The sequence below is a fragment of the Magnolia sinica genome, chromosome 2 (genome assembly GCF_029962835.1).
Source record: "Magnolia sinica isolate HGM2019 chromosome 2, MsV1, whole genome shotgun sequence".
Lineage (NCBI taxonomy): Eukaryota > Viridiplantae > Streptophyta > Magnoliopsida > Magnoliales > Magnoliaceae > Magnolia > Magnolia sinica.
The window spans coordinates 34,898,564-34,910,578 of NC_080574.1; the positions used below are offsets into that span (position 1 = coordinate 34,898,564).

The following is a 12,015-nucleotide window of genomic DNA, read 5'->3' on the forward strand; positions in this document are numbered from 1 at the left end:
TCCAAGCTTCCAATAAATAGCTTGACTTTGTTTGAATAGAATTTCGATCCAAATCGAGTCGAACTTTTTCGAACAGAGTCGAGCGATTTACCGAGCTTTTGTTGCTTGTGTACAATTGTACGTCTAGTAAATGTCCGATTCAATAACCAGATGATCAAATAAGCATTATTTTTTGTCATGATACATCTAATCTAAGCCCCATAGTTTGGAAACTTTAAATTGATTTATTGCATGCAAATTCCAAGTGCCTGCGTATCATCCATCATACCACGCCAGAGTATCAAAGGTTTCCTCAAGGTGTGGTAAACTAAGGACTTCATAGGATGCGTCATGCGCACTGCGCGTATTGTAACGAAAACTAGATTCTCTTTTAGCGCCTTCCCCATTTTCTACGCCGAAGGAAAACCCCGCTCCGAAAAAAAATGGCGGTTCTCTCTCTTCTCTGAACCGCCATTTTCTAACACTCTTTCCACTCCCGAAATCTCGCGTTCTCAGTCCTTTCCTCAGCAATTTTCCCGTTTCTCGAACTACTCAAATTCTCTTTCCTCTCAGAAATCATCCTCTCCCTTTTCTTACTTTATATCACTAACCCTATCGTTTCTCTAGGGTTTTTCTTCTATTTCTTCTCTCTTGAGTAAAAAACGCGAATTTCTCGTCCACGACATATCGCCATCAGCGGAAGATGAGATGAAGCGCGTTTTCGAAGAAATCTCCGACGAGGAGTGGGAGGACCACACCTTCAAGCTCTCCAGGGCCCTCAAAAAGGACAAATCCCCACCGCCGATTGAGTCCTTTGCTTACCGGTCCAAGATCCGCGAGAATTCAGATCGGAACGGCAGCGCTGAGCTTCTCGATATGAATGAGGAGAATTTGGAGGATGATGATGTGGAGGTGACGGAGGTTCGGCCGCAGGGGAACCGGGCCCGCCGTTTCGTTGTGGACGAGGACAGTGACGAGGATTATTCAGAAGTGTTTGAGATTCCAACTTCTGATGAAGAATACGAGGAAGAAGAAGAGGAAGAAGAAGTAGATGATGAAGATGTTGTGGGTAAAGCATTGCAGAAATGTGCAAAGATTTCAGCATCGTTGCGTCGAGAGCTATATGGTTCTTCGGTGGTCCCGGCATCGTGTGATAGGTATGCCGAAGTTGAAACTTCTTCGGCAAGGATTGTGACGCAGGTATATGGAAGTTTGGGCTTTATGTTGGTAAATCTGGACCACCTGACTAATGGACTATAACTTGGATTGCACATGGCTGAAAATTGCTCGAATCAGACGACCCTGACTGTCTTATCGATAGATTGCAAATGGATGGTTGAATTTGATTCGATGGTTGGGTTGTTTGATCTGATAAATTCTCGTGCCAAAGTCAGTCTTCTTAGTTGGATTTGATATGAGTTTATTTTTTTATTTTTATCTGTGGTATAGGAAGATATTGATGCAGCTTGTGCATCTGAAGAATCGGATTTTCAGCCCATTCTCAAACCATACCAGCTTGTGGGAGTGAACTTTCTTCTTCTGTTGTACAGGAAGAATATTGGAGGAGGTATCATTTTTGCCTACCCATCGGTTCCATACCTATGTTTGAGGTTTTCATTGCAACCTACTTCTAATACTCAGTGACATTCTTTTCTGCCTTTATTTGGCAAGTGAATGAAGTGTTAGGATGGTAATTGATTCATGCAATGAAATTTTTAATAGAAAGATTGTCTTGTGAGTCATTGAGGAATAAGGTGGTAAAAAGAAGGTTTTTGTTGTCTCAGTGATGGAACTGTGTTTATGTCTACAAGAAGCAGCTTGGAAAAAAAATAAAATTGAAATTCAATATCAGTAGGCTGCTAGTGTACCACATTCAATTGAAATAAGTACCAAGTACATATTTGATTGAGAAATTAAGAAGATTGTTTTGTAAATTGGTTATTTGATGGAATAAGCTATTGGAATTTTAGGCTATTGGAATTTTAGGCCTAGACCTAGTCGAAATGACTCATTTATTTGTCGGTCATAGTTATTATTATGAAGGAAAGACATTTGTTTAATGTTGAAGTGTAACTTATATGGTCGAGACATTGGCCTTTACCTTGATCTAAGGGCCAATACAAATGTGCTGTTTATTGTTGGGCCTCAAAACTAGGCCAATCTAATGCAATTAGAATCAAAAGAGATTGAAACTAATTGCAGAACTGAATTCTGCATACCAGGTTTGAAGCATAAAGATGATGTAGAGAAAGACAAATATGTGGATTTGCTCCACACAAAGTCAGTGGAGTGATTGATGGTTTCTAGGGCATCACACCTCTGGAAAAAAATCTCATCGCATTAAATTCAAAGAAAATAATTTCTTATTTCATAAAATCACAGAATCTTGTTCATATGCATGACCTACTGGCCAATTTATAGAATGATGTAACATAGTTTCCCAAGTGAAACTCAAACCATCCTTGATTAGTGCAAGCATACTCGTAATCATATCGAATTACTGATAACAAACTGTTTTCTAAAACAAAAATGAAAAATTCATATACTAAAACTCCAAACTACACTAGGAATCAAGATAAACCTTGCTGAGATTTGCACAATACTGTACCATCACTATAGTATGCCACTGTAGCTGTACTGTAACTGCATGTAGCACGTGGCACGTGGTGAGTAACCTATTTCTACAGGATCTGATTGCATCAATTTCCCTTGTCTTCGGAAAAACTTATTCTTTGAGTTTGATAATTGAGATCGTTTCATGTACACGTTCCGCCTTTGCATCCTTCTTGGCTCTGGTGGCAGTTGATGGTGAAGGCCTATGTGTCTGATAGGCATCTTCTATCTGGGATGGTGGTCTGCTCTCCATGTTTTGTCATTGCCTTCCACTTTCTTATTGGCAATGGAGTTGCTTGCCTCATATGCTTTGGTCATGGTTTCTTCTCGTGCTCTTGATTGGTGCCTTGTTGTCTTTCTCATCACAACTTTTTGATCTACACACTCCATTTTTCATTGGTATGGGGCCAATGTTTTCTGTATCATTATCGTAATGTATCACACCCTTGGCACATCGATACATATCAGTTATCGCATGGGATATATCGGTTGTATTGACTATCACGTAATGTATCGCAATTGTTGGAAAACATGGGAAAACATCGGGGAATTGGTCGAATTTTTCAATGAAACTTCAGGGATTGTTAAAAAAGACATCGATATACACTTAGAAATCAAAACATTACAAAAAACAAATGCACATAGTAGGTTTCTTTTGTATAGGATCCTAATTTATGCGTTGTCTGATTGCACTGATGCAAGTATATTCAAAATCAATTCATATAATTTACAAACATAAGAAGACATGTATGGAAACAAAAGCAATACATTCAAAAGCAAAACAAGAAGTAGAAACTAGAAATAAACTTGTGAATGATGTGTGCAGCTATGGCTTAGACCCACAGAGTTGTGCATACATTAGGAGTGGAATTTTGAAAAAAAAAAACTCTGAAATGGGTTAGATCGAAAACGTCCCTAAATCGGCTTGGATCTTGAATTCGATTCGAAATGTGTGTTTTTCCTCGAAGGGATTCAACAGATAGGGTCAAAATCCATAATAGATCTAGCTAGAGGGATTTATAATGGGTTTTTTTTTTCAAAATTTCGGAAGAAAGTCCCGGACTATCCACATTTCCATGCGATATCCGGAATTTTACAAAAAGGGACTGGTCGCGACATCTCGTGATCAGTGTTCGAAATATCGGTATCGCACAATGTATCGCACCCTTGAGATACAGATACGTATCGGTTATCGCACGGGATATATCGTTTGTATCGCATAGTTTATCGCACTTTTTGGGAAACATGGGGAAACATTGGGAAAAGGTTGAATTTTTTAATGGAACTTTGGGGATTGTTAAAAAGGCCCTTAATACACACTTTTAAATCATAACATCTTAAAAAAAAGATGCACATAATAAATTTCCTTTGTTTAGGGTCCTAAGTTATGCGGTGTTTAACTGAAGTAATGCAACTATATTTAAATTGAATGAATGATATTTATAAATATATCATAGTCATGTATGAAAACACAACCAATTCATTGAAAAGCAAAATAAGAACTGAAGAAGTAAAATTTGATAAATATACATATCAATGATGGTGACTAGTTGTGGTCTAGACCCACATAGAGTTGCGTGGTGGCTCGTAATCATCATCTCCATCTCGACGGGGCTGGGCATAGTACTGCTGCTCCACAATTCGACAATATTGTGCCCAAGTCATAGTAGAGTGGTATCAGTTAAGATACTCCCTTACATAACGCTGGTACTCATCCTCTCCAAACTGAATCAATACGCCCATTCGTGGGTACTGTGTAATCGTCACAGTCTGTAACTGATATGGATCTGGGAAGGGCACATATGAAGCTCCTTGGTATCCATATTGTTGGCCATATCCATACTGCTGCTCATATCCTTGCCCATATGTAGAAGTGAACTCCTGACCAGGGTTGAAAAATGATGTGTCGTAACTGCTGGAGTCACTCGTCGCATATCCACTAGGTCCATATCCAAGCCCATACTGTGGCACAGAACTCGAGCTACTCTCCAGTGTTTGTGATCCAGATTCATGTTGTGGCCTGTAACTCGAGCTCCCCTCCCTCGTCCGTGATCCAAATCTAGAGCCACCTCGCTTGCCACGAACGCTTGTGTCCCTCATGCATTTTGCTAGCAGTTCCTCCTCAAAATTTGAAAGTTTATGAGTCTTCTTTTTCTGCAGTAGCTTTTGACGTGTGTATGTTTTATTGTAAACAAGACGAGGTCGTGGTTCTCTTGGACGAGAACCATGGTCAGGGTCCTGCGTGAAATGATCAAAATTTTCCTCCCCGGTAAAAGGGCTAAGAGGCCTCTTATCCTGACTCCCACCTGTGTTGCCACCATCTCCGTTGCCACCACCACCACCATCATCATCATCCTTATTGTCATCAAAGTCATCATCACCCTTATCGCCGCCATCATCATCACCGGACTCATTTCCTGCATCACTCTCTGACTCAGTCTCGGTGTCAGATAATGTTTCCCCGCCACGTGTCCCGCGTGATAGTGATTGCCGCGGGCTGCCCTCCGGACTCCTCGTTAATGGGTCGAATGCTTCATCAGGAGACCTCTGCTGCTGCACATGTTTGTCAACATTAATCCCTTGTGTCTCTGCTTCTGTCGCAATATGTGGCTCTGGTCGCCCATCCGAGGTATCTAAGTCATCCGACCTAACCCACTGGTAAACTAGGTCATCCTCCGCATCCTCAGCATATGCATGCTGTCCGACTGTCATCAGGTCCAGTGGGTCTTCCTGTGCTTTTCTTCTTCTTTCCGAGCGGAGCAACCTCTCTCGTAATTTCATATTGTAGTGACAATACACTAGCTTTTGAAGCCTCTCATACCCTATTCTATTACGTTTATTTGTATGTATGAGAGAGAATGTACTCCAATTCCTTTCACAGGGTGACGAGGACACCGTCTGTGCAAGCACACGGACAGCCAGTCGTTGTAAAACCTCACAGTCAGTCCCATACATGGACCACCATTCGCCTGCATATCATAAGATTCTTTCATTATCCTAGATTTTTCAAAATAATATAAAAGTTAAGTTTACTACAGTGACTCACATGGCATCATGGTGTTCCTTGACTTCACTGCAGGGTGACACCCAAACATCCCAACTGCATCGCGGAATTTAACAATCTGTTGATGGTGTATAGCAACTAGAATAAGTGTTTAATGATTGAGATGAAGATTAGGATAATGCAAGTGCGGAACATATTTACCTCACTACCAAAGGTGCCTTTCCTTGGACAGTCGGGGAATAAGTGATCGTACACCTCATGCACAGCCCTTTTTAATGAATTATCATCGAAGAGGTTCCGGCTGTAGTGGTATTTGGGATTTAGGAAATATGCTGAAAACCAATATATACACATCAATACAACCCTCATTTATTATTGCATATGGGAAAAAAAATCCATATAGGTACTTACCGGCCTGATGTAGTGGGTGAGAAAGCGTCCTTTCCCAATGATCGTCTATTATTGCATGCACCCACTTATATGCATTGGGAGCTTTAACCATGATAGCCTCTTTCATCAGCTGTATAGACGGATACAACGACCCCATCGACGGATTTGTCTCATTATCCACCATCCTCAACACCACATAAATAGGCTCTATAATACCCACAACACCACGCACTTTATCCCAAAATGAATTTCCCAGCACCAACTCCTTAATTCTATAGGTTACTTTTGTCAACCTCTTTTTCCATTCTACATAATCATGAGAGGCGAAAAGCTCTTGTAACCCCTGTTTGTGTTTGAGAAGGCTATTTAAGGCAATATAATTTGTGGCGAACCGCGTCGCTCCGGGGCGCACTATATCCCCACCACACCTCTCGCGCATTGCGGCTAATAACCAGCTGTGGTTGTATACAAAGTTTGTGATAAGCCGTGCATCAGTAATTACAGTTTTCACCGATGGCCTATCCCCGATCGCCTCCAGCATGAGATCGATGCAATGGGCTGCGCAGGGGGTCCAATACATATGATACTTGCTCTGAATATCCTTCCCTGCCTTAACAAATGCACTCCCATTATCCTTAACAAACTGCACAATATTTCTCCTCCCAACATCTTGCATGACGTTGTGCATTAGTTTGTAAATGTAGTTAAAATTCTTGATCTTACTACTCGCATCTATACTCTTTAGGAACACCGCCCGTCCCTTGGAATAGACCATAAAATTTATAATCGACATCTTCGTCGGTCCGGTCCAACCGTCACACATGACGGTGCAGCCATACATCTCCCATGACTGCCGATATGAATCAACGTATGTCTTCATTTCTGCATGTTCATCATCCAAGTATTTTCCCATGATCTGGCCGGGTGTGGGAGGCTGCACACCCTCACCCCCACGCTGCACTTCACTTATCATATTTTTAAAGTGCGGGCTTGCTGTGGCATTTGCGGGGATTTGATCGTATATAAAAAATTTTGCTATAAATTTTTCAACTTTTTTCCTCACATCCCCTCCACTAAACATCTCTTTTATTTTCTTTTGTGTCCCTCCTGCCTCTTTGTACATCCTCGGATCTGAAGGTAGATCCGGTACCCGCATGCTGCTACTCCTGCCCATGCCCCATATTCCTCCCCGCCTACTACCCTCCCCTGATCCACCCTTAACACTTTCCCTTGCTCCACTCCCCCCTGCTCCACTCCCTCCTGCTCCACTCCCCCCACCACGCTCATGGATAGACCCCTCAAATCTAGGCCTACTTATGTCCCACCTCCTATCTTGATCCCTCTCTCACTGATCCCGTACGGACTCTTGAATTGTACGTCTGTATTCGGGATCATCATCATTATCGAGATCCACTACATCATCCTCACTTGCATATGGTGGCCGCTCCAACTCCTCCCTAATCTTCCTCTCCTGTGCATGTCGTTCATCTTTTGTCTTCACATTTTTTTTCAATATGGTCCTCATCTGTTCTCGCACATCCTGTGGGCACTTCGGGCAATCCACAACATTGCGATACCCTCCCGCTAAATGCTCCTTTAAGCGGGTTACCCCACCACTCCTCGATACATGACCACACAAATTACATATACTCCCGAATCGATTATCGGGAATGGGCCGACCGTACGTCCACCCTATATCAGGTTGCCTACCTCCTCTTCCTCCCGACATATTTTATCTGTAAAATAATATTATATTAGTACTTGTTAGGGCCCACCTTGGGGCATGTGCTGTATATCCATGACACTCATCCATTTTGTTAGATTATTTTAAGGAATAGTCCATAGAGCACCATCCACATGTACATGGCATTGGACGCTTAGATTTGCCCGATTGGTGTGATTTTTACATGGTATTCAATGACATGTATTGTGCATCTAATGGACGGTACAGATCAATAGATTGGACTATTCAAGTATCATAGTGCAACTAGAAGTACTATAACATGGAGAGAGTCAAATCCAAGGCTCAAATGGACCCCACCATAGAACACAGTGGAGAGAGTGATGTCCACCATTAAAATTTCCTAAAGCCCAGAAAACAGTGGATCAAACTCATTCTTTTCTCATGCCTTAAAATGATATACGTAAGTGTATGGACGGTGTAGATACAACACATACATCTTGGTGGGCCCCACAGAACTTGGTGCGTCACTTGAGCAGTCTGGCTACGCGACCCGTCAGTGCGCGAGGAGACGGATTGGCTACGAAATCAGAGCATGATATAGACACCGGTTCCATGATTCTCTCTTTTCTTGTGAACCTTTTCAAGCGTAAATATTAAAAAAATACGAACAATCACATACAATAGCTGTATTAGAAGTTCAGGTACTGCTACTCTTTTCCTGCCAACATATCACGTGTGTAGAATATTCATTCTTTTCATGAATTGGCCACGACATGATGACCACGTGATATGAAAATCAGACCAATCATCTCATTGAGTGGGCCACACCAGTACATGATTCATATTGCGACTGCAATTCATTTTTCCAACGTGTCCTACTCGAGGAGTGGATCGTACTGATTTTGCATAAAATGAGTTCAACGTTGTGTGATCTACATTGTAGACAGATTAGATAATCTATAGATAAGATCTGTTTGTGAATATAAATGGATGTATCAATATTTCTGGTACAGTCGCTGTATCTGATTATTTCTCATTTAAAAGTTATAACTTGGACAAGCACCTACGAAATCTCATGATGGTGGTTACCTTTCCTAAAAAAAAATCTTAGAAAAAAGGTAATATTTTTCAGATTATAGATTTAACTGTGCCTATCGGGGCACGGTATTTTCATGCATCGAGATTTTGTAACACACGTGGCACTTGTGTAAGATGATCTGAACCAGACATCATGTGGGTTTATCCGTTGACCATGTCGTAAATGGCCCTTTTCTGACTTAATAGGAGCCGTTGCTGGTGTTTGTTTTTTTAGTGTTCACTTCCATGCAACGAGGGTATGGAATTGTTTAAACGGACGGTCCTGTCAGGTGTTATGTGGGGCCCACCGTGATATATGTGTTTTATCCAATCTGTACATCCGTTTTAAAAGATCATTTTAGGGGATGAGCCAAAAAAAGGAGGTACATCGAAGGCTCCAGTGGATCACACCACAGGAAGCAGTGGTGACAATGACTCCACCGTTGAAAACTTTCTAGGGCCCACCGTGATGTTTATTTTCCATCCAACATGTTCATACGGTCAGATAGATTTGGATGAAGGAAAACATAAATGTTACCTTGATCCAAAACTTCTGTGGCCCTCAAGAGGTTTGCAGCTCAAGTGGACCATTAAACATGAAACAGTGTGGAATAATGATTTCCACCGTTGAAACCTTCCTAGGGTCCAAAGCAATTTTTATTTATCATCCAGCCTGTTCATAAGATCACAAAGACATGGATGAAGAGAAACCACAAACATCAGCTTGATCCAAAAGTTCTTTGGCCTCCAAAAAAGTTTCAATGGTAGATGTTCAATCAAACTGTTTCCTGTGGTGTGGTCCACTTGAGATTTTAATTTGCTTCGTTTTTGGGATCAAGCCCTAAAATTATCTGTTAACATGGATTAACGGAGTGGATAAAATAAATAAATAACAGTGGACCCCACACAGTTTACTCAGTACGCTAAGGGTACTGAGTTACTCAGTACGCAATCCATTTCCATTGGCTACTCCCCCTGACACCGGCCTCATGGCTGGTGGACGGTGCTTTGTGGGCCCCACCATAATGTATTTGTTTCATCCATTCCGTTCATCCATTTCTATGGATCATTTTAGGGATTGATACAATAAATCATAAGATGTAAATTGAAGGTGGACCACACAAAAGGAAAACAATAATGATTGGATATCCACCATTAAAATCCTCCTAAGGCCCACTGTACTGTTTATTTGACATCCAATCTGTTGATTGGGTCCTAAAGACCCAGATGAAGGGAAAAAATAAATATCAGGTTGTTCCAAAGCTTTTATGGCTCCCACAATGTTTTTAATGGTCAACGTTCATTCAACACTGTTTCCTGTAATGTGGCCCACTTGAGTCGTGGATATGGTTTAATTTAGGGCTCAACGCCTAAAATGATCAGGTAAAAACGGATGGACGGCGTGGATAAAACACGTGTAATCACGGTGGGCCCAACAGAGTTTACTCAGTAAGATAATAGCGTACTGAGTACGCAATCCAGGAATGCCGCCCGTCAGTGACGGGGCATGATAGCCAAGTTACGTGGGTCCCACCATGATGTATTTTTAGATCCAGCCGTTCATACATTTGAAGAGATCATTTTATAGCATGAGCTAAAAAATGGCTCAGCCCGAGCTCGAGTGGACCCCACCATAGAAATTAGTGGAGAAATGTTTCAACGGTGGAAAGCATTTACCCCATCGGCGGGGAAATGGATTGCGTCTTGAGTAACTTAGTATGCTAAGCATACGGAGTAAACTCTGGGATCCACCGTGATTTATCCACACCGTTCATCCATTTTAAAAGTTAATTTCAGTTCATATACCAAAAAAATAAAATTATATCTAAAAATCAATAAACCACACCACAGAAAGAGTGTGAAATGAGTGTTTACCATTGAAAATTTCTAGGGGCCACCGAAGTTTTGGATCGTGATATTTTTTATTTCACTTCATCCAAGTCTTTTTTATCTTATGAACATGGTGGATGAGAAATAAATATCACTTTGGGCACTAGAAAGATTTCAACGGTCGAAATCACTATTCCCACTGTTTCCAGTGGTATGGTTCACATAAGCTTTGTATATGCCTCAATTTTAGGCTCAACGGATAAAATTATGTGAAAAAACATATGGACGAATTGGATAAACCGCACACATTCAAGGTGGACCACAACTGAGTTTACTCCGTACACTAAAAGCCTACTGAGTAACTAGTATGCAAGCCTATTTCCATCCGCCGAAGCGGATTGGGCACTGTGTACGGAGTAAACTCTGTGGGGTCCACTGTCATTCCTACATTTTATCAAATCCGTCCATCCATTTTATCATATAATTTCATGTCTTTTGAAAAAAAATTAATCATATCCAAAGCTCAAGTGGACCACACCACCTGAAACAGTTTGAATTGAAGTCTACCGTTGAAAAGTTCTTGGGGGCCGACAGAAGTTTTAGATCAAGATGATATTTGTTTTTTCCATTCATCCATGTCTTTGTGATATTATGAACAGTTTGGATGACAAATAAACATCATTGGGGGCCTTATAAATATTTCAACGGTGGAAATCAATACTTCCACTGTTTCCTTTGGTATGGTCTACTTGAGATTTTGATATACTTTATTTTTGGGCCCCACCCATAAAATGATCTGGAAAAACGGATGGACGGCATGGATGAACTAAATGCTTAACAGCGGGGCCTACAGAGTTTAGTCAGTACGATAAGAGCGTACGTTACTCAGTACGCAACCCGATTTCCCCATCCGCCCTCTTTTCATCTTCCCTCTTCATTTTCACCTCCATGCCGCCATCAACGCAGTCCGATTCGTCCCCTCAAATCTCGGCCCGGAACGGTGAGTCGATCCGGCCGATTCCTCGCCGGAATCTCCGAGAAAAAGGGAAGATGAAGAAAATGGGAAAAAAAGGCACTTACCTGTCGAATGGCTCACCTCCGATCACTGCTACGACAGGTACCCTTCGATTTCTTTCTCTTTTTTTTCTAATTCAATTTTTTTTTTTTGATTCTCCATTGCTCGGATCCGATTTTTATGGTGTGTGTGGGTGGTTAGCTACAGTGGGACTTGTGAGTCCCCTGCAATCTACCCGTGACTGTCCGTGCGTTGATGTCCGACAATAATGGAGAGGAAATGGCGCGATATTGTCGATATATCGTGCGATATCGCCGATAATATCGGCCGATATCTGGATTTGGGATTTTTTGGTATCTTCCGGAGGTTATCGCGAGTATATCGTCTCGCAGTGGTGCGATACCGATAATATCGGCCGATAGT

At 41.6% G+C, this 12,015-nt stretch overlaps 1 protein-coding gene across 1 annotated transcript in view; it reads left to right on the forward strand.

The window, feature by feature from the left end:
• Positions 1–349: 349 nt before the first annotated feature.
• The window catches only part of LOC131236941 (protein CHROMATIN REMODELING 19), a 45,844-nt gene continuing 34,178 nt past the window's right edge, over positions 350–12,015 (forward strand). The window contains exons 1-2 of the mRNA XM_058234485.1: positions 350–1,179; positions 1,429–1,546. Of these exons, the coding sequence (XP_058090468.1) occupies positions 688–1,179; positions 1,429–1,546 (610 nt within the window). The 5' untranslated portion in view covers positions 350–687. The remainder of the gene's footprint in view (positions 1,180–1,428; positions 1,547–12,015) is intronic.